At 37.5% G+C, this 24,469-nt stretch overlaps 1 protein-coding gene across 4 annotated transcripts in view; it reads left to right on the forward strand.

Moving 5' to 3' along the window:
- The first annotated feature begins 16,977 nt into the window (after positions 1–16,977).
- Positions 16,978–24,469, forward strand: part of Fign (fidgetin, microtubule severing factor) — a 123,417-nt gene continuing 115,925 nt past the window's right edge. For 2 of the 4 annotated variants that reach the window (XM_027420311.2, XM_027420312.2), the window contains exons 1-2: positions 17,109–17,245; positions 18,018–18,187. In XM_027420311.2, coding sequence (XP_027276112.1) covers positions 18,185–18,187 — 3 coding nt within the window. In that variant the 5' untranslated portion in view covers positions 17,109–17,245; positions 18,018–18,184. Of the gene's footprint in view, positions 17,246–18,017; positions 18,188–24,469 lie in introns of all 4 variants that reach the window. The other 2 variants (XM_027420310.2, XM_027420313.2) reach the window with 2 other exon arrangements.

Consider the following 24,469-nt stretch of genomic DNA (forward strand, 5'->3'; position numbering starts at 1 on the left):
AACCTCCATAGTTAAGAACAATGGACATTATGCCAGAATTAAATTCAAACTAGTTTTCCCATTGTTACTCACTACACCTCAGTAAGGTTCTCATCCATAAAAAGGGCGATGGGATTTTCCTGGGATCCATGGATAAACAAATGAGATAACATATGCAAATCACTTAGCACTTAGCAAATCACTTGGCTTTGAGTTTAGGAAAGACTAGAGAAAGTGTGGCTGTGATCACAATCAAAGCCCCAAATTAACAGTAGTTTGCAACTATTGGAGACAGTAGACTGCCTTGGCTGTTGATGTTGCTGTAGGATTATCCAAGCTTTCCTCAGTGACCATTCTTCATTGCCAGCTTGAGCAGACTGAGATCCATCCAGCAGACTAAAGGGATCATCTCTCTGAGTATGTGTGACATTCTTTGCACAGCTCAACCTATTGCACTGGAACATAACCTTGGGTACAGAGGAAGAAATGAGGGTGCAGAACTTTTAAAAGAACACATATAATGTTCTCATATTTAGCTATTGACAAGCAGAATGAATGAAGTAACTAACTCTGAAATATACATATTTTTAAATTTTAAGCTTACAAGTTGTATTTAGCATGGTACACACCTTGTTGTATCTGCTGCCCACACTCATAACTGTGTTATTTTTTTGTTTTCTTTTTCTTTTTTTTCAAGCACCTTTATATATGATAATGCAATAGCTGTTTTTATGTTAATTTGACAGAAGCTAGAGTTACATAAGAAAGGAGCCTACCAATTTAAAAAATTCAGGTTATAGGCAAGCCTGTAGGCCAGTTTCTTAACTAGGGATTGATGTGGGGGCTCTATCCCATTGTGAGTGGTGCCATCCCTAGGCTGGTTGAGCAAGCCATGAGAAACAGTCAGTAAATAACACTCCTCCATGTCCTCTGCATTAACTCCTGTTTCTAGGTTACTGCCCTGTTTGAATTCCTTACCTCCTTTATATTTTTAGATACTTATTTTATTTTTATTAGTGTGTGTGGTGTGTGTGTGGGGGGTGTGCAAGCAGGCCCTCAAAGGCCAGAAGAAGAAATTGAGTCCTTAGAAGCTGGAGTTACAAGTGGCAAGGAAGAGAGCTTTGGTCCTCTGAAAGAACATCAAGGACTCTTCACTCATCAGCCATCTCTCCAGATTTTGTTTGCTTACTTTATACAGCATAATGCCCTTTTTTTTTAAGTAGCCAAGGGCTGAAGAAACGATTTAGCAGGTAAAGGCACCTGCTGCCAAGCATGATGCCCTGATTCTGACTCCTATGTCCTATATGGTGATGGAGAGGACTGACTCACAAAGAGGTCCTGTGATCTCATCATATGTGCTTTGGTGTACAGACACACACACACACACACACACACACACACACACACACACACACGCTCTCACACACACACTAAATGTAATTTTAAAAACATTAAAAAAGTGTGAATGGTTTTTATAGTTCCTATAATAATAACTAAATAGGTAACCAAAAACTCAGATGTCAATGTTGTGTCTATGAATGATAAGTAAAAATATTTGCTAAACATGCAAAAATGTAAGCTATGCTATAAGGGCAAGGAGTTTCTGCACCACTGGGTAAACTAACAAATTATTGGCATCACGATTCAAAGGCACTACAACTAATTGGAATTTAAATGAAAAAAATCAGATTTTTAGTTATTCATATCCTCTAGAATAGTTGCTTATAATGGGTTCCAATTATTTCCAATAGTTTAATTAAGTGCCATATTGAATCATTAGGTTTTCATTTACTCAAAAGCTTTTTCTAGCATCATTCATTTCCACATTCATTCCAAGACATTTTTCTGGCTTCCATGGAGAATAAAAGAAGAATTGAAAATTATTTCCCACAAGAAATTAAACAGACAAGTTAAGATTAGAAGAAAGTGAAAAATACACAAACATCCAAATACATAATGAGTAGTAAATATGAGTAAGGACAGGACTGTGCGTGCAAGAAGTTACTAATATCAGTTGACTGGTGCAGTGAATTAGGTACCACACCATAAGCAGTGAGGACTTTATTTTCTCTTTTCCTCCCAGCTCCATAAGGAAAATACCAAGAGTTTTTCCTGTTTTGGGGAGCTAAGTTATTAAATATTTTGCCTAAGGATAATTAACTTTAGAGATACCCAAGTTATCTAAACCCCAAACATATACCTCGAATGTCCTGCAGGGAAGATTGGCTTTGGTGTAGGTCTGGACGTGAGGGTCTCTCCCTGCCACTCTCCAAACTCTGGGATCTTAGACAAGTACTTATCTGCCATGAGTCTCATGTGTGTTTTAAAACACAGAATATGTATATTGCATTAATTTCAGACTGCATTCATGTAGTACAGGAATATAGTGTGTTGAGTTGTAACAATAAGATTGGATTTTTAAAAAATATTAATAATTTTGGAATCATAAGAAATAATTGTACCAAGGGCTGATGTAGATGTATCTGGAGTTCATTTATCATTTAGAGCAGCACAGCCAATATTTCATCTGTATGAAAATATACTAACTCAGTATTAACAATGAAACCATCATAGAGTTATTACTAAGTCAAGATACACTCATCTGGTCACTGGTACCCACCTACAGTGGAGACAAACAGAAAAAGCAAGAATTCTTAGTATCACCATTAGGATGTTATTGATAATGGTTAGGTCAATCTGTAGCTCCTATCAAAACAGGAGGGCAGGGGCCTTTCAGAAAGAAACAAATGCTTATCTTTCTATTAGATTTGTAGATTTTTGTAGCATTTCATGAATACTCTGACATGGAAAAAGCTCATTACTCACAGCGTGTGAACAAACTAGGCATACATCAACTCTTCCCATTCCTTCATTGCTGCTTCCTTTTCCTGAGGGACTCTTAGCAGCAAAAAGACAACTAATGTGTCAAAGCAGACAGCAGCTTGATGTGTGATGTCAGTTTCATTTAAGCCATCTTCTACTAGCATAGTTTTAATGTAACTTGTCTTTACACTCACCATTGTAATACTATAAAACCTTAATCAGCGTACTTCACTTTCATTGTACTTAATATTTCTCTAAACTTAGATGGTAACACTAATTCAGTAATTGCTATCATCTTATCTTTTCATCTAATTCCTTCAAAAGGGGCACTTTATTGTATTGTGAAATTCAACCCATTACCCTAATGCTTGCATTTTTGTAGAATTATTGTTAAAAATTTTTTAAAGTCTGATAATGTTTTATTTTTTTAGAAATTATTTCATTCCAACATATTCACAATTTGGATTTCCTCTTATGAGTCTAGGTAGTACTGATTTGTCAGATGAAATTTTCATCAGTTAAACAGAGATAAACTCAAAACATGGGTTTCCCTCCACTTTTGTCTGTTTCCAGTATAAGCACTTCACAAAGATTAAACAAAATAAAACTGCAATATTAAATGGAAACAAGGAAAGTATTAAGAAAGGAAGCATTGATTGCAATGATTCTGTCATTCTAAAGGGTTTCAGAAAGGGATTGATTCCTCAGTATGTTCAAACTTCCAACTGAGAGAGGTCCAACAAGAGAAAACAGTCCTTTTCATACTGTGGCATGCTCATGGACAGCATGTATGACTGACTACTCCTTATTTCCTCCCGCCAACTCATTGTGTATAAAACTGGTTCATTGGTGGGAGCAAGAGAGACAGACCTGGTGTGGCATCATCACAAAGGCATTTTCAAAAAAAAATGCTAAGAATCTCAGTTTAAGTTTTGTCATATTTAGGTTGGAGAGGTTAGTAGAAGAAGCTTGGCTCACAATTTCTGTTATTTAGAACTCGTGATCCCAGAGGTACAGCAATAGCCTGATCCTGTATGTTAATATACCCAGTAAATTAAACACACAGAATGTCAGAAAGCACTTTGCAATTGTTTTTCTTTTTTTCACATGCTTGTTTTTTAACTTTACTTGGGCACAAGTCAAGTGCAACAATGTCACAAATCTCTAGGCACAAAAAGGCCACAGCCAATATGAAACAAAGGGTTGAGCAAATACGTGGTCAACTGGCACTGACCTAGAGACAGAGTTGTTCTAAATAATTTACACTCAGAATATCACTTTGGGACCCATGTGGCCTAGATCAGTTGTCTATAATCCCTAAAACCACCAAAACCATTCTCAGCTCTCTTCTTTTTTGGACAGAATAGATGTGCCCAAATTGCCCCCGTTGCATGACTGCCCAGGGATGAGTTCATGAACAACTTAGCCTCTTCCAGTACATGAGAAAATAACTCTACCGTAACGAGATCTCACTATTAACCTCTCATGGGCCACCTGGTGATAACCTCTCCTGATGTTCATACTGAGCCTTAGCATTCTCCAATGTATAATAACAGTGATAAGCAATGGGAAAGTCAGTTTGTCTCCTACCAGCTCAAAATAAAACAATCACATTTTTTCATCATAGTGACAAATTGTAGAATAATCTGTGGAGTGAATATATCTACATCTACATATATATATATATATATATATATATATATATGAATATGTAACACTATATAATAGTTACTTGCAATTATATAGAAATGATGATCAGAGGTACACTTAGGACCGTAACAGAGTTTGCCTATGCTTCACAGAGCAAATTTCTTTCTTTTTTCTTTTCCTTTCTCTCTCTCTCTCTCTCTCTCTCTCTCTCTCTCTCTCTCTCTCTCTGTGGTGTCTTGCCACATGACTATCACCCTATATTTTTTCCTTTGGAAAAGGTTCTCAGTAATTAATATGAACCCAAGTGGAAATAGAACAATCAAGACTGCGAAGTGCAGCATCAGTTTCTGTCCCCCAGAATGAGAACTAGCTGGTGATGGACCCCTGAGCACACCAATGTTCTCTCCAGGTAGGTAACAACCTACAAATCTGCATTTAAAATATTATACATTTCTAGACACTAATGCTCAAAACTGATACATGGGCCATATTTCTGGCATGCCTTATGTCCATCTGCTAGTGTGGCATAGTTCCCATTCCCAAGGTAATAAGACAATTTCATGAGCACACAGATGCCAAGCATACTAAGCCTTACAATACTAACTTGCAAAATGAAGCATGTATCTTTCTTTCTCTCCAGTGAGTACATCATCCTGAGTCACAGCTACCATCCACACCCTGAATCCACCCCATTAGATGAGATCACATTAACTGACACAGGGTGGAACACAGAGTAGAAGGCTGCTGCTAGTTCAAATCCTAAACTCACTTCTGTTTGGAGGTTACAAAGAGGAATTAAGGTACAATCTTAGAGAATAAAACCCTGGCACGTCCACTTAAGCTAAAAGACAGACATCTGCTCCAGAGAGATTGACTAGTAGATAGAAATTCTCTAACGTATTTTCCAATATCTGGAGTCTTCCTGCCTATATTTACTTGTGACCATCAACTGTCCGGTAGCACATGGCTCGGGCAAACAAGATGGTTCAAGTGTTGAGATGTGATTGCATTTTCTGTAGCTATAAATATAGTACCTCTATTGACTCATCTTCCTGAGAATATAATGATAAGAAAGATGTAAACAAAAGCTCTCTTCTGAGTCATAGCAAGCATGTTTCGATTGAGGCTGTTTATACCCATCTTTTGAATTTACATGAATCAGGCATTGTTCAGTCAAAATATACTTTTTGTACACATCTCTCATGTGAAGAGTTGTTTAAAGAATAATTGTAGTAAGAAAATAAACTCATGTCAAGGGGAAGAAGAAAAACAGCACAGAAATAAATGAAAAAATAGGAACAGAAAAGCCAGAAAAAAATTGACTCTATAAATTTTATACCAGAGCTATAATGCTTCTGATAAATTTTATACTACTTTTACAGAAAATTTTATTCTGGTAATATTCTGGTAATAAATATGTAAATTTATAAAAAATCCCACATCATATATATATATATATATATATATATAATATATATATATAGTCAAGAAAACACCATGCCACATATACATTTGTTTAGCAAAGATGAATAGTCACCAAAATATGCTATTGAAACTAGACTTCCTAACTAGCTGTGGTGGCATGTGACTGATCTCAGTATTAGGGAGACTGAACAGAAAGCTCCTGAGTTGGAATACAGTTTAGGTTACAAAGTTTGAGGACAGTCTGGCTCACATAGTGAGACCTGACAAATATATATATATATATATATATATATATATTATATATATATATATATAGCCATACTCAAATAAACATTACAAATCAGATAATTTGTCTCTGTCTGTCTGTCTGTCTGTCTCTCTCTCTCTCTCTCTCTCTCTCTCTGTGTGTGTGTGTGTGTGTGTGTGTGTGTGTGTGTATGTGTGTAATGTGTTTATTTGAAAAATAATTCTGATTTAGTTGTCAGGAAAAAGATCCAACAATTTCCTCAGGTGTATATCAAACATAGAAAATTTAGGAAATGCTGTGAAAAGTATTGCCTGAACTAAACTTATTTTCCAGCATTAAAATGTATCTGCAGACTACGATTGAATCTCCATTTTATTCTACTTTTTATTGACGAAGAAAAATCCCTTCCTACTTTATAAAGCACATTAACATTTTAAATATTTTAGAAATACTGTATAAATTTGCATATGTATGCATAATTCTGCCTCCAATTTAATTTTAGAACTAAGTTAAGTCTACACTATGTATCCTTTTTCCTTGAAAATCTTGACTGAAATTTAGGAATGCCGGTTTTATGGTGAATAAAACAAAGAAAGAAAAGAAGATGATAGAAGGGAATAATTATGAAGACCATGCATAGATCTGATCAACTTCCATGTGAATGCCTTGATCATAAGTAAGAAAAATAAAGTGAAAACTAAGTTATTGAGAAACTCACACCGCTTGGGTCACAAACATTATCCAAACAAATCAAGAATAATGGTTGAAAAATAAACACATTTTGTATAACTTAGATTCCTTCCATCCCCCATCAATTTAATAAAGGACAGATAATTTTTAAAAGCAAGGTTTGGATTTGTTAGTTTATCTGAACAACAACCAAGAAGAATGCTATTGCACAGCATGTCAGCCTGGCTTTACAGCAAGAGTGAGTGACTTCAAATCTAATTAGGACAGGACATTTTGCCTGAACAAGCCTGAAAAATATTGAGCAATTTCCTAGCAGTCATAACACTGGTTCTGGGTATGTCCATACAAGAGTGAAGCTCAGGAGAGAATAAGAGCAAACCTCTCACCAGGGTGTTTGAGAAAAGAACATGTCAGAGGAAGATAGAACTGAATAGAACTTCTGTCTGTGCATCCCACTAGATCTCCATCTGTGGTAAAAATCATTTATGCCCTTTGTAACTCAGACTTTTTAACTTAAAAATGGATGTGATGTGTGTGCCTGAGCACAACATGGAATTCAAGTACAGAGCCTAGCTGAATAGACGACAAATCATAGTTTGCTCATAAAGATTACTTCTAGGATGTTGGAAATGCAAACATCAAAATAATCAGAAGGGAGAAGGAAAGGCATCATGGAGGTGTTTGTAGTTCAGGGCTACAGTACTCTGTGCTTGCAGCAACATCCAATTGATTCCAAATTCCATGCAAGCATGATGTTTGGGGTAAGTAAAGCTAGGCTACTTTTCTGAATATATTTAAAATCTATCTCTCTGAAGATTTACTTTAAGCTAGCATATAAACATGACGATTTCACAGGCTCATGGTTTGAGATATTAACTGATTTCACTTCCCTTTTTGATATTTCAAACTATTTTGTAACACTTTCTTACCTTTTACCACATTGTTTTATATGAAGAAATTTCTAGTTCAGAGTTTGTTCCATTCAACATGAAAACAAGAGTCAAAATATCAAAGCTGTGTTTCAGTCATAAAAAGAAACGACCTTGGAAAACAAGGGTGCAAAGGCAAAGAATTTGGAGGGGTGAAGTCTGTTTTATAAAAATTAAAGTTAAAAAGCCTTAAGAATGTAGAGAAATTATGAATAAATAATAGTGTAGGAAAAAATAAAAGATGAGTAAACCATGATTTTTACAATACAGGGAAAGATTAAAAATTGCTTCTAGAGTGGAGAAATCAGAAGAAACATAAAAGTTAGTGGAAGGAGAATTTTGGACACAAGCATGGAACAATAGTGCTTCACCATGCATATGTACTTTTCCTTCCTTTTTCCCTATTATTTAGTTTGATAAAGACAGTATGTCAATTAAATATGCTACTGTGTTTCTTTAATAAAGATCACTTATATTGAGAGGAAAGTTTTGGATCCCAAATTTAGTAGGAGATGTAGAACTTAAACTAAGAATTGCTTGTTTTATATAAAAGTTAAATTTTCCTTTAGGGTGTGAGCATTATGCAATTTTGATCAAGATATTCCTTTCTTCTAGAAGAAGGATATGCTAAGTGTGGCAAACTTTGGAATAGCAGCAGTGGATGCATGAGATCTCTACAGAAAGAGATAGATCTGAAGATGGAGTTCCAAAGTTCTCATATGCAGCATAGTGTAGAAAAATAGCCCCAAAGCTATAAAGCTCCAGGGAATGGCAAATGGGCGAGAACACTTACATGGCCAGGGAAAACATGAATACATAAATATTAAATACTGTTGACAGAGTTAGTTTAGATTAATAAACTTATGATTCCATGGTACCACTGGGGAAGCATACTTAAGGTATGCACAAAATCACCAAGAATGAGCACAGTAAATTAAATCTTGGTTAAAAACAAAATATAACCAAATCTTCAGAGTCCCCATAAAAAAAAAAAAAGACCATGAGTCCACACCATGAGAGGAGAAAGGAAAGGAGATTATTAAATAAACGGGGAACTAAAAAGACTGAGATTATCTTGAACTAGCTAAATGCTAGGAAGAAAAACTTAATTTTATTTTAGAAGTCACATCAATAAGTCTTGTTGATTTGTCTTTTTCTATGACAGTGTTGCTGTGCTTGTGTACATGTGCTCTTGTATTTGTGTGTGTGTGTGTGTGTGTGTGTGTGTGTGTGTGTGTGTATGTGTGTGTGTATGTGAATGGTGTGTCTTTATGACATTCATTGTGGCATATAGCCAACTATCATCTTCTGAAACATTATAATAATAAAACTGGATATGGGTGTATTTAAAGAGGTTTAACTCAACCAAGTCACCCAGAAATGACACTCTCCAACTTGTTGATCTGCCTGTAGGCTGTGCAATGTGCTCCAGATTTTCAGTTTTTGTGAGATGTCACTCATAATGGGGGTGGGGCTTTGGTAATGCTGCTGTCTCTGAGACATTTCCCTTTCTTTATAGTTAGTCCTCTGAAATATATATGATCCATACAACACCACTTCTTACCAACACATTCAAGGGTTCATTTTTTTCAGCCCTTGTTTAATTGTCATTATTAATAACCCCTCTCTCTTCCTAGTTATTTGGAACTCTGATTGTTGTGGGAGCAAGATGACACTTCACTTAAAAATGAAGGACAATAATTATGTGCAGCTCAGAGGTTTCATATGCATGGTGACTTACACCTTGTCATTTGGGGAAACTAAAATAACAGCCATTAACTATCTGACCGTAGCAGACATTTAGATAGTAGACCTATGTTATGTAAAGATGCCTGTGTCTGATGACCTGGATACTATTCTAATGTGGAAGCAGAATGGCTAGCAGTACAGACTGTTGCTATGTTTTCCATGATCTGGGCATCATTCTTTGATTGCCTTTTGAAAGGTGATAGTATCAAAACAAACAAACAAACAAACAAACAAACAAAAAATGGGGGGGGCTTTTCTGTAAATGCTCAAGCCAAACAATATAATAGGTCACTTGATTATGGTCAACACAGCAGGATTCCCAAGCAGGGGGTATTTTTATTAATGTTCTGTATGCCTTCACTCCCTCGATGGTGGTGAAGTATGGTGGATCATCCATGTTATCAGCAAGAAAAGAAAGGCTTTTACAAAGGAATGATGACTCCGGTGCTCCAGTGGCGCAATCAGTTAGTGTATGGTACTTATACAAAGGAAAGATGAATGCAAACACTCTGGGAAAAAAATGCAATGTTTAGTATTCTCAGAAGGAGTTTTTACTTTTTGCCTTTTAAATTAAAAAAGAAAAAAAGTGCACATGCCTTGTGGCCTTAAGGAGAGCAGCAGTGGAACAAGGCTGCTTTTGTACTCTATTAAGGTGGAGATTAAAGTCCCTACTGATAAACTGAACATTCTTTAAAAGTGACCAGAGTCAAACAATGTCTGTTTGCTGCTACTTTATTACAAAGACACCACTGAGAATAGCTAAGAGTGTGCTATTTGATCTTTAACAGGTTGACCAGATGATTTCAGTTGGCTCTACTGCTTGAGATGCATTCTGCAAATTATTGTTTCCGGTTATAAACCTTTATAATATCAAAGAATGAATTATGTATGTATTTCATGTTTTCTTTTCTGCTATCAGCCTTGATGTTCTCATTTTAAGTTTCACCCTAGCCTCCTAATAATGCAATATTGAGGCCATTCAGACACTAATTATGCCTCCGTGGCTTTTTTGAAATGACTAAATCAGCATCAGTTCTATAATTATCATTAGCAAGTTTGTATCGGTGGCTCACATCACATGAACAGCTCAACTTAAATGATTTGTGAATGTACTCATCTGATACATTGAACCGTCTCTATAGATACAAACAGGTGCTTGCATATTACTTTATGTAAAGCAGAAAACCCCAACCATGTATATTGTATGAAATATATTTTCAATTCAGTGTTAAAGCATTTCTTCATGGCTTGAAATATTAATCTTTATAGAAACACCCAGGATACCTGTGGTTTAAAAGCTCAGTTGAGGTGAACAGTGTAAGGAAACAGAAAACTATTACTCATACTTAAGGCTGGACCCGATGTCTTCCTCATATTCAGAATGTTCAAATAGGAATCTGGCAAGGATGATTGACAGGAAGAAGTTTCCAAATGTAATTCCTCTGTATTTTCATTGTTTCTGTTCTTGAATTATTAATATTGCCAGTAGTCATTTGCCATGAAAACAAATCAAGGTATGTATGGTAAGAACTGACTTGAATGCAGCACTTTTATATGTTCAAAATATTTATCACAGACTAGTCTTTTAACATAATGAAATGGCAAACTAGTGGGGAAAATACAGAAAAATAAGATTTCAATACAAAATTATATGTTAATTCTGTGAGTAAATGGATATGTGTAGTAGGGAAAGAACAGTACAGAGAGAAAGACAAAACAAAACAAAATAAAAACCCAGCCATTGAGTGAAGCAAGGACAGTTTCTTTGTATCACTCAGAAGAGAGAGCCTCACCTTAAACCAGGAGAACCTGATAAGAATTTCTGAAACTCCCTTGCTTTAGGAATAGTGAAACAAAGCCACACCATTGTGTTTTCCAGTAAGAATCACAGTGTGTGTGTGTGTGTGTGTGTGTGTGTGTGTGTGTGTGTGTGTGTGTATTCTTTTACCAAGTTACACCAGATCCTTGTTTTGCAAAAAGAAGAAAAAAAAAAAACAACAAAAAAAAAACTTGTGCCAGCCAGGCTGTAGTATTTTATGACCTACATTATTACCCTCTGGGTAGTGAAATGATGGTGCCAAACTAATTATTGCTTTGTCTAATTTTAAATCCAGGTCTATGGAGATTAACAGCTTGCACATTAATTCAAAGCACCAACAGCCCACCTAACCTAATGCTGTCTTAAATGAATTAAAAACCCTGTTTAAGAAACTCTAATATACTCCAAATGAAGGAAATGTGCATCTGTGCCATATTCAGTGTTTCAAGACCAGCTTCGCTTTGCTTGCTTTGCTTAAGCAGACAGATGCCAGGGAAGAATTCCCCTACTATTCGCCCATTACTTCTACTTTAAAGGATACTTCTTCTAAGCTTAAAGCATGGAAGTAATTGTAAAGTGCTGGGCAAGGAGGGAAGCAGAATAAGGAGTAGGAAGACTGCCTTCAGCTTAAGGGGGAAAAAGTACAATTCCAATGTATTGTCCCTTTTTATATTTTTGACATTAGATGAATGCCTTTAAACACACTGACATTTTGTATTATTACAAAATAGATGTGGAGTGTTGAACAATCAATACAAATAGACCCTCTTTAAAATAATAGAGTCAAGAAAGCATATCACTGAACATTCCAGAAACATTGACAGTTTGAGAGACCAGAAAGTGTTAGATGATTACAACTTAGGACCCTTCCAGAATTTCTTGTTGCCTACCTATTGAAATGCAGAACTCTTGACTACCACCACATTGCAGCTTACTCCACAATACATCACCATTTCTCATTTCTGCACTCATTTCCCTTTAGGCTCACATTGCATAGTGATACAGGCAGACCAGAGTACCAGTTTCTAGCAAACATGACATAACTTCTGTTTTCTGTCCATCTCTACTTCTTCTACCATGGAATCATTCATTTCTCGAAAACAGCTATAACTTTCAGTGTTAATTAAGGCATTTGTTTTAAGAAAAGTGAGGATGGATGGAAGCCTGCCTGCCCTCAGGATGCTTACTGTCTAATAGAGTCAAACACAGAAGTGCTTTTAAACAGATGTGAAGGGGCATAAAGATACAGTTTCTGATGAGAACCCAGAAGAATGGCCCTTAAAATAGAGGAGGTAAATGTTGAAAATCTAAAGCAAATTAGCCTACACAAAAGGAGGGGAGAATTAACCCAATCAGAAGGCAGAAGGGCAAGAGAAACAGAGGGGAGAGACAGGATAATATGTGCAAACCACCACAGTGGTTTATGCTTTGGAAGACAAATGAGACCACTAAGACCAGAGAAACTGTCTCCCTCCAAGAACAGGAAGCAAAACAAAATTCCTTTTTTTTCCTCCTGTGAAGAATCTCTTATAAATGCACTTCCAACTTATACTTATGAGCTATATTTATCTGACTTTATCCATAAAATGTTAACATCAGTTTGTTTAAACTTTCTGCAAGTTTTAGCACTGTAAGTATTCAGTATGCACTTTTTGAATGAAATTGAGAACCATGAAAAAACAGTTAGAGGCTGCAAGCAAACATATGTATACTTCAAAATATGTGAATGAAAAACTGAAAAACATATATTCTCATGTGTTGTCTGAAGAATACATCTCTGCATAGCTAAGAGAATACTTCAAGTGAATATCTGCCCAGCATGGGTTGGGTCAGTACAGGTCTACATGAAGGATCCTAGCCCTGTTTGACAATGTCTGCATTCAAGTGTAATTCTGAACAATTTCAGTAATTTTACTCAATAAAGTCAAGGTCTATGCCTGCTTCTCATGGGAGGAGACGGTTGCATTAAGAAACTTCTGAATCACCTTAGCTGAATTCAAGTGCAGATAATGATCCTTTAAATAATCTTCAATTTTAAGGATTCATTAAAATTATTGCATGACAATTTTCATTACTGGAAGACTTGCTTAAAATAAAATAAGATTTTCTGACTCTTAATGAGTGGCTACTAAATAGTTTAGGAGAAGATGCTTGTTTATTTTATGAAAATATATTAAACATAAGTTTCAAATTAAAATATATTAGTTAAAAAGTAAATTATGTATAACATTTTATGCTAACTGTATACAGTGGCCCATCATGCTTGCCTTTCTGTAGTGTATCTAATATTTGTTTCCTTCTTCCCAACTATGCCTGAGGTCATCTTGCTTTTCTGTCTGTGGCATGAATACCCATCCTATGTCTTCCCTAGCTTAGATTTCTCTTAGTCTAGTGAGGGTCAGGAGACATCATCTGCAAAATCACATTCTGTTATCTCCTTCATTATTGTCTTACCTTCCACTTTTGTTATCGCTTAGCTTATACTGCCTTGAGGAGGAGGAAGAGGTAAAGTAGAGCTCTTTTGCAGTTTGAGAAACATACCCATATGTACCAACATATAGGGTAGGTCACATACCGATCCTCAAAGAATAAAATAGTTAGGCACCTTTCCTTCTGATTGTCTTAAAAAGCCCTAGCCAGGATGTACCACATAGAAATGCAACTTGTTCAAATACAATTGCTTAGGTTTTCTTATGTTTAATAGTTTAAAAAGTAAAGATGAAATGCAGAGTACCATGAGCACAACAGGAAAAATGAATCCTTGGTTCTTCCTGAATTAACCTTGATTGCCTTGATTAAAAGATCAATCCATGCTCAATTTCTAATTCTCATGTTTTGCAAGAAAAGTTATGTAATACATTATAGAGAAGGATATCAGTTGCATCCAGACAAGACATGCAGGTTTTCATGATAAATGGGGATAAAATATGATGGCCACTACAATGATATTTATTCTTAGCACACACCTAAAGAGAGTGTTATAAAAATATATACATGGCAGGCAAAGCCAAGAAGCCTTTTTGAAAAACATTTTTATTTCATTTTATGTAAAGTAATTGGAGAAAAGCAACTTTTGTTTATATATATAAAAGTGAAAGTTAGAAATCAGTCAGTACAAGTCCCCTGTGGATTTTTATTATGTATGTGACTCCATAATGTGTACGCTTTTATGTGAGACACTTTTCCTCTGGGGTATGTTAGATTTTGGACAATTTAAACTCTGCAAATATATGCAGTGCTCTGTAGAAGAGTTTTTCCTTTTTGTAACTTCACAGTTAAATTATATTCACTGGTAGGTTGAACAATGGATTTAATAATATTTCAATGAATACATAAGGAAATTGAAGAAAGTGCTCGCTATTATCTATTAATGAACTTTTCCTCATCTTACTTTTCCCTTTCCCCTTTAAAGGCTAAGGACTATTTTGTTTTAGATTACGCTAGCAAATTGCCTTAAGTCTGTCATTTCAATGCATTGTGTTTGTGTCCAGTGTATGGTGATATGTATATATGTATGTATTCTGAGCTAGACCAGCAACTCTAATTTCAGTCCTAGGAATTTAGTATTGAAGTTTGATTAGTTCTTAGTTCTTATTGATAATTTGTTTTCAGCAGACAAGGAAAGAGCAGTCCTGACTTTCTGGCACACAAAGCATCTATATATATGTACAGGAGATTTCTGCATGTCACCCCACAAATGGGTAATAAATGAAATTAAGAGTGATCTGAAGATTACAAAAAAATTACCTGCATGCTCTACAACAGCGACCCACAGATACTTTCCTACATTTATTTCTTTGTGGTAAAAGCCAATGAACAACTTTCCTTAGTATCTTTTTAAATTTTGTCTTCTAAAATGTAAAGTAACATCTCAGTGTTCTCTTCTGCCTCAGAATAAAGTTTTATGATATATTTCCAATTTTAGGAAGGTCAAAATCAACTCCAAATAGAAATTTCATTCCTTATAAATATTATTTTTTGCAGGCCACTCTTTTTGCTTTCGAATTGTCATCTGTTCAGGTTTAACCATTTTTTTTATTGTGATAAATGCATCTATTGAGATGCAAGAAAATCTCAAATGAAGAATGAAATTAATTTCTAAGTATATGTTTGGCCTTTTATGAGACCAGCAATTCAGTCTGGTAAAGCCCCAGCGAGAAGCTGGCAGAATAGCTGGCCGAATAGGACACTTAGGAAGGGCATTCGCCCTAAACAAGTGCATTTTCAGCTCCAACCTTCAAAGGTAACATTTTCAGCTAGATGGCTTCCTGGTCGAATGTATAATTTGCCTCTTTCATTCTTAGTTTAGTTGAAATATAGAGGACTGGATGTCCACCAGGCCAAAGTATAAACTCACCATTTATCTATTAAAGTCATATTTAATGAAAATGAAGAGAAATTATTACCCAACTCTCTCTTTCTCTCATTACAATTCCTTAAGAACTTTGCCGGGCACATTATCTCGTAGACATCATGATCAAATGTTATTGTTTGCTTTATTATCTCAGTTGGATGGTTGGCTAGTCTAGGATGAAATAGGTTGAAGGCAATCCTCTCAGCCTAGAAGTCTGAATGAGGTTCCCATTCAAATGATCCTGATTGTTTGGGGGTGGGGCGGGGTGATTAGTAAACCAACTGAGCTTACACTGCATAGTAAGCGTCTGGATGCAGCACATTTACATCTAACAAGAGACCCCAGAAAACGTGTGTGTGTTTCTTAAACCTTATGTTGCGAACAAAAGGCTATCTCAGCCACAGACAATCAGCACGGCACTGCTCCCTGGGATGCGAGCCACACACTCAACTGCACATTTCATTCTTCCTCAGCTCCCAGCACCACAAAGCCCCGACTCTCTTCCTTCTCCTGGGTCCCTAGATTGCTCCATAGCGGGGGGCTGGGAAAGCTAAAGCCCCAGGTCTCTGCCTGAGCACCAGCAGCCCGCACCGAGGGCCCCCCGGGCGATGCTCTCCCCTGCCCGAGCCGCCTGGGGGAGGTAGGGAGGGGAGCAGGGGAGCACGAGAGGGGACCGCACACCTAGACACTTAGGGTTTTATTTATTCGCGGGGAGGCAGCTGCAGAGAAGTGGGTTCACTCTGATCTGCCTCCCCAACTTGCCTCTCCCTAGCAGATAAAGTCATTTTCTGGCTGGTGCGGGGGACCTCCGGGACCAGGGCGCGGGGGTGGTTCTGGCTCCGCGTCCCGTCCCGTGCGCGCAACAGAGGGGGAGGGCTGGCCCGGTCGCGGCGGTGGCCGGAGGGCCTGGGAGGGGCCTTCGGGGGCGCGCGATCGCGCGTGGACACCCAGGCCCGCTTCTCCCGGGGGCGTTGCTCCCCGCGCGCGGGCTGGGCCGAGCTCCGCGTCCCCGAGGGCCGGCATGACCCCGGGGCCCCCTCCGGGCCGCGAGAGCGCGGTTGTGAGGCTGGGCGGCCGCCGAGGCCCGGGCCGTGTAACATGACCCGGCGGCCGGCCATTGCGCCCTCCTTGCCCGCGCCGGGCGCCGCTCGCCGCCTCCCGCCTCCGCTCCCCCTGCAGCCCCGGCCCGCGCCGCCGCTCCCTCCCGGGGCTCCCGGACCGCCGCGCTCCAACGCCCGCCTCTCGCCACTGCCTCCCGACGCCTGGCCGCGCGGCCGCCTGCGTCTCTTTCTCCCTCTCTCCTTTGAAAACTGATCTTTGGCTCTTAGTGTGAAAGTGATTTGAATTTGGCTCGGCGGCGCTCTGCGCCTGCGCTCAGCCTCTGGCATGCTGGCTCCTTCCAAGCAGCTGTTTTGGGTTTGAAATTCCAACATGGCAGAGGCTGCAGTCCGTCTTCCCTTCAAAAACTTGGAATGATTTCAAATCATAGGCACCTTCACTTAACCCTAGCTTCCATTCATCAGCAAACACATCGGATCGATGCTACGCTAACCTATCGGGAGCTCGCTCCGCGCGTCCAGGTAAGGAGAGCTTCGTAGTTTTCTACCATCTGTTTAAATGTTTTGTTTTTGTTTTATTTTTAAAGAATATAGATAGATCCAAGACCTGTAGTGAGAAGAGGTCTCTGAGTTGTGCCGTAAACAGTAAATTTAATTTGCATTCGTTTCTATTCTGTACGCCAACCTGCTGTCTAATTTCTCCGTACAAAGTAGCCCTGAAACATTATGATGCATATTTCTGCAGCTTAATCATTGTAACAATAGTATGGGATTAAGAGTTCGTGACTGCAAGAATCTCGCTTTTCGCGATATTGGGCTTACTTACTACTATTTTTTTTTACTTCAAAAAATAAAAAATAAGAAAGCGGAGCCATAGGGTGGGGCTAGACTTTCTTCGGGAACTAACTTCTAAGTAAATACGAAGTGTAAATAAGAATCTTGCACACACACAAAAAGTTGAGGTTAAATTACAATCTCGTGGCTGGGGGATCGAGAAAAATGTCAGAGGATCGGTTGCAGAAAAATGTAAGCACATCATCCGGGAGGGGGTACAGCGTGGTGGGCGTATTGTTGGCAAGGAACGGGAGAGAAAGATGTATAATTTAATGGTATATACAATCCACTGATCCTATTACCGTCCTCCCCGGAGCTCTTGTTAGTTTCAATGGGAGTGAGTGAAATTGACATGGACTTGCATTCCTGGTCATGTGCTTTTTTTCCTCTCTTTCTTCTCCTGTGATCTGAGATCCCCTTTTTGTTGATGTTGCTTTCCCCCTTAATTATATGCATGTAGGTTAAATGAATACCTGACGAAAGGGCCCACGTTTCAAGGCAGTGACATTTGATAGCTGAGAGGAAAAGTGGCTTTAATGAAAAGCAACCTTTGGAATTCCTGCTTGTGAGAAATCCAATTCAGCTTTTTGTGCTACCAGCAAGAAATGATCAGTAGCACCAGTGTTTATGGTATGTCAGTTTTGGAATTTACTTCCTTTGCATTTAAATAGGGAAGACACATTAAATAGTATGATAAAACCGTTGGAGACTCTTTCGGAATCAGATGTTCACGATGTACAGTTCTTTTTAAATATGTCTATATCTGTTTATTTTAATCTGTCACTATGCTTTTTTTTGCATTTGCTATCACTTGTTTTCGTATTTTAGTTTTGATTAATACATTACTTTCGGACAGGATACTTTCAATGGTTTTAGCTCTAATTTTAAAGTTGCATGTTTCTGGCAATGCTTTCTATAGGGCTGAAGTCAAATGGTATGTAAATTAGTTTAACTCAGGGTGGGATTTTTGTTGTTGTTGTTGATTTTGGGTGGGGGGCAGCTGGATGTGGGGCAAAGATTGCTAACTAATGTGTGTGTGTGTGTGTGTGTGTGTGTGTGTGTGTGTGTGTGTGTACAGGACAGGATGGAATTTTTCTTTTTCTCTCAACCTATTAATGGAATTTGACTGCCTGCTCTCTTGATTGCACTTTATGGAGTAATCTAATCGGTTCTTCTTATGCCTCCCCACTTGGATGAGTGAGTGAAGGTGTATCTTTTCAATGAAAATAAGATACGTAAGTGCATATTTTTTTATTACTCCAGTCTTTAATGTCTTAAAAGAAACAGTGGCAGTTTTTTCTTCTCCTCTTGCCTTTCACTTGTCTGTCAGTGCTTTTTTACTTTTAACCTGTGACAGAATTAAATAATCAGGCATTGGATTGACTTTATATGAAATCACTCTCTCCTCTTTCTTGAAAAAAAAATAAAGTCAGTTAAATGGAGTGAGAGGGATTTTCAATAGCTCTCATGGCTATACTGTGTGTATACTTCGTGATATTCAACTAAGACTAAAAGGGGGCAACAACAAAAGCTTTAAAGTACTTTGCATGACCAAAGAATATGTGTACTTTAAACTGTTTTTTTTTTTTTTGTTGTTGTTGTTGTTACATTTACCCCATGCCATTGATTTCTCTTCAAAAGTAAGGGAGGGAGAGAAATAAAAGAAAGAAATGAGAGCGGGGCAATGCTGCCAGGCATCTGTAGTATGGCCCTGGCCAGTGCTTTCTCATAACACAAATGAGAATACTAGGAAAGGGATTGCAGCACAGCACTGGTAGTGCGACATGCACTTCTGCCTGGGCTCTGCTGACTATAGGACTAAACATACACCACACTTGCAGGATAGGAAGGATTTGATTGGATTTTGCATTTGGAACTTGTTGACTTTGAATCGATCAATAAGAAGACTGTTTATTTTAGATGCACATAATTTGCCCTGAGAAATGTTTTAAGGAGGAGAGAGCACAGCTTTTTTTCCCCTGGAGCTGTTGGAGCGAATGGGATTGCCAGATGGGCGATTTCCCTCTGTGATGTTAAAGCTGTAATATATATTCAGAGCAGATTGGGCTGCTGCCTGTGATCAGGAGGATATTACATTTATAAATTTTAAATCGGAGCTTGGACAATGTGCTGAGAGCAGAAATTGGATGGTTTGACTGTTCACCGTATTGATACTTAAACATGGTTTCTGGATAGTAGTAATACTCATTATTGCAATAATAAGTAAAAATACACACAGGCAACGACACCATTGAAGGCTTGTAACAGCAAATTTTAGTATGTAAATTGCTCTGAGACTACACTTTGCTTACTATTAAGTAATAGTCAGATAATTTATTTCTCTGTGTTTAAATGCCGGGTGTACAAATGATGTTCAGATGTCTTGTTATCACTCATTGCAATCTGGTAGTGTGTGTGTGTGTACATATATATGCATAGATGTATAGAAAGTAGACACATATATGCATTTATGGGCACCAGTGGCTTCTATTTTCTATCACTTGGATAGTTTTTAGATTTTGTTTATCTCTAACTGTGGCCTAAAGGAAGCAGAGCCACAAACCTAAAAGGCTACAAAGTAGGCAAGTGCCCACACTCAGCAGCTCTGCTGTTGCAAATTAAAAGAGTGTTGTGGTCAGGAAATGAAAGCTACAATGTCTCTTTTGAACAAGTCGTTTATCAAGAGAAACATCTATCAGGGACTGCCTTGTCACATTGATCCTCTGGAAGTTAGGTCTGAGGTGGGAGCTCCTTTGATGCTTTTGATCCTAAATTTAATACAACGGGGAGAAAAAACAAGATATTTTGACCAATATAGATTTTTAAAAAATTGTTTCCTGGAACCAACAAGATCTATTTGTTAGTACCGCACTATGTGTGAAGTTTTCTAGCCATCACAGTTGGTAAAAGCTTCAGGGGGAAATCTCAGGCTTTATCAATGGATGGTTGTTCAACCACACATTTATAACACCTTCATTTATGAGCAGCTTCTTGATTAATATGGACATTTTGAAAAGGGATTGTTTGTATGGAAACTTAGTTTGGGAAGATATTGAGAGTCAGCAGTTTTCATTCATTTAAATATTGAGTTCTTTCTTCTCTTTATTCTTTTACTCGTTGGTGGTTTTCATTGTAATTGTGACATTAACTTTTGTTTGGCAAAGCACTCATTTTTATTTCCTTTTAAACTCTGTTCCCAAACATGCTTGCATGTACTGTTGCTATTGTTTATTAATTTTGCATGTGGTTGATTATCAATATGAACTATGCAGACTTAAGAGTCTTTTGGAGTCTCAGTTCGAAAATAGGGGTGCCACTTAAGCATGACACATTTTCCTGAATACAGTGCATGCATTATTCAAAATTTAAAAAACATTGTTAAAATTATGACCCAGCTTTATTTTTTCCCCAAAAATATTTTGTAAAGACTGCTAAAAGAGGTTTCCTTTTTATTTTTCTTTTTTGTAAGCAAAGATAGAAAAAGTATTTCTTTGAGGCAGAGTTTTTGGATACCTGCCTTCCAGTACTGGTGGCCACTTGTTCTTTCATGTACTCTAAAAAGAGCAGGCAAGAGTGTGGTGGGAGTTTTGAGGAGTGTAATACTTGCTAATTAATCATGTCTGAAATGAAAGAATCATAGCAGGGTAATACAATCTCATTGTTGTTTTCCTGGAAGAGGGTGAGACTTTTGTTTGGAAGCTGTACATGTGAGTAGACTCCCTTTGCTTTTCTCTTAGATAGGGTCTTTTGGAATTATTTCAAGAAACACTAAAAAAGTAATTTATTTTTCTTCTCACACTGAATCTGTGAGGTTCTGGAAACAGCATCTAACTGTTGTTATGAGTACAAATAGAATTTCTTCCTTTTCTTCTTTCTTTTTTTAAGTTATATTCAATACTCCTGCAGTTGAGATTTAGCAGAAAATCTTTCCTGTCGTTGTTGCTGTTTTTACTGCGAGGAACTTTGGCCAGCATTTTGTAGACTGGTGCGTCTGATAGACATGCAAGAGAGTAGAAATTTCATTAATTATCTCCAGCTAATACAAGCATGTGGGCAGAGCAGAAGAGCTGCAGCTTCTGGAGGAGTCCACAGAGACAATCTGCGGTACTATCTGCTACTTCTAACACAGTATAGAAATTCAGCCTCCTGAAAGAAGTGCATCATTTCCTTACTGGTAAATTGTTTTGTTCCCCGAGCTCCAGGCTGTTACGCTTTGTATGTCACCAGCTTGCCCAGGTTATCTAGAGAGGCAGAGGCTGAAAGTTTGCAATGGGTTTCAGGATTGCCATTTCCAAGTGAAGGTGGGCTCTCTGAACTCCCTGTTTCTGTCAGTGTTTTTGGAAGCCTAATGATTGCCTAATTAAGTAATCAGTTTTAATCGTCCCAAATCAGCAGAATTATTAAGTGTATTTGAAACAATTGCAGGCCTTTTTTGTTTGCAACTTTCTAGTTGTTCTCAGAGCCTTTCTTTTACAGGAATGCCTGCAGCTTTTACCTAGGATCAATAGACTTACTCCCCTGCCTGAATTCCATATAGCACTTTATAAAGTGCCACAGGCATTGTTGTGGAGATAATACATTTAATTACCAATAATTTAATTTGATTTATATATTTTTGGTAACAAAAATTGTTGAAGACATTTGTGGAAATGTTGGCCATTACTTGTGGAGAAGGTTTTATTAATCACTATATTAGCTGTTGTTTGAGTTATCCATAAATTAGAATAAGCAAATAGATAAGAAGAGCATGCAATTAAACATGTTGGACTATTCTTTCTATAGAGATATATAGAAGCTAATATTCTTTTGTCATTTGTACTTAGCTTTTTCTTCAGGTACCACTGGAAAGACTGCAGTCCAAAAATTGATAACTTATGAACACACAGGCATATACTTTTTTTCTTATAAAGAATTCAAATAATAAAGAATTCAAATAAATGATATCTTCAGTAAATAGTTTCACCGTTGGAATTTTATCTGTCTTTTTTTTCTCTCCTTTTTTCTTCAACTTATTTAATTTTTTTATTTACCTTTTTGTTCCATTTAAGTTCCGGTAGAAAAGTCAAGCATAGACTCTGACAAGAATGCTGACTGTTAATTCTTCTTTTTGCTGTTACCATTTAAATGACTGTAAGTTGTTTACTAAAAGTCATGTAGTGAAAAATAAGAATAGAATAAAAAGGGAAAATAAGGAGTTGACAAAGCATGCTGAAAATGGATGGTACTTGTAGATTTAAAGCAAATCGAGAGCAGGTGGTATGCCAGGTTCTTTAGGCTAAAACCACAGAGAAGACACCTGCCCAGCCCTGGCATGCCCCTTGGAAACCTGTTGACTAGTGGTCACTCGGATAGAGGGGGCAGAAAAGATAACTGATCCGAAGCCATCAAAACACTAGATATCATCTGGCAAGCTCTGTGAATAATATTTACATATTTTATGCAACAAATCTGCCTGTGGTCCTCTTGCTGGAATATTGACACTGTGTTTCTTGTTGCATATGGTTCACTGTTGGTGAAGACCTTCTCTGAGACACTCCAAAGGCGGATTTCAGTTCTTGTGGATTCATGTCAACTGATGGATAAATGGATGTGCTTGCTCATATTTTATCATTTGCACTATCTCTTCTTCTAATCATATTTTAAAACTGATGCAGCTTTAAAGTAGAATGCATGATTTATTATACGGAGGCCCAAGTTTAACCTCTTTTTCCCCCCCCCCTCCAACTCATTTATTTTTGTTTGGGGAATAAAAGGGACTTTTTAAAGAAAAAAATAAAAGTAAATAATCTTGGAAATTTTGGTTCATGATAAGACAATGAACAGCTGTTATTGAAAGTTATTAGTGACATGTAATTTGCTAGTATATCATTTACAAATAAAGATTTTTGATGTAAAATGCAAATTTTAAAACACTTATAAATTTTTCCCCTTAGTATCCTATTGTCGAAAATACTTCCCTCAGTTTATTTTCTATGGATTTTGGTCTCTGCTATTGATTTATGTATTTGTCACAGTGGGTTATAGAAATATTGCTGGTGAGGGAACAGAACATGCATTTTACTTTCCCCACAGAAACCCCTCTTGTTTTTCTGGAATAAACTAATTCGACTTATATCAACTTGATGCTTTAAAAATCATTGACAGTTGAATGTTGTGCATGTGTGACTCTAACTCCTCGGAGAACGAATGACCTGTACTTTCCCGAATTGCTTCCCGAGCAAATATTATGCAGGGAAACAGTAACAAGTGGAATTGGATTTGTAAAGCAGTGCTATGAATAGTCACGGCTTTCTGTACATTGCAGGAAACTTTGTATTATTCTTTGTTTTTTATTCATTTACAAATGCTGTGGCCATCAGCTAGGACCATTTTCCTTGTTTAGAAGGGCCGTCACACAATTACCACGTGAGATAGATTCTTTTAAAATTATTCATAATTTTTAAGACAGCCACCACAGAGCATTCCAGCAAGTGCAAAGCTCTTATGTTGGGGTCCTTGTGCCTGCTGAGGTCACAGGGCAATGAGGCTACACTTGGCTTTACTGTGTACAAAGTGTATTAAGGGACAGCTTTGGGGAAATCACTGGTTTTCGACATGGAGACTGGCTATTCCATTTATTCGATTTGGCTCTGCCTAAAAGGGTACTAATGGGAGTTGCTAAAGAGAACAGATAAAATAATAGGCCTTTGGGTCCTTCTGTTTTTACCCTGGAACTGATCTATTTGTTTTAATCTCATATTGTCTTGTTCTTGTTCTATCTCTTGATTGTTTGTACTCACAGGATCTTGATGGTTTTGATTATGTGTACATAGGTAGTACATGGTTAAGTGGATATTCCCCAAGCATGGAGGAATTATTGCAGAGAGATTTGTAATAAGAGCCTGGATGGTTTTTCCTTGCCTTGCACCACCT

This window comes from Cricetulus griseus, chromosome 6 (genome assembly GCF_003668045.3).
Source record: "Cricetulus griseus strain 17A/GY chromosome 6, alternate assembly CriGri-PICRH-1.0, whole genome shotgun sequence".
NCBI classification, from domain to species: Eukaryota; Metazoa; Chordata; class Mammalia; order Rodentia; family Cricetidae; genus Cricetulus; species Cricetulus griseus.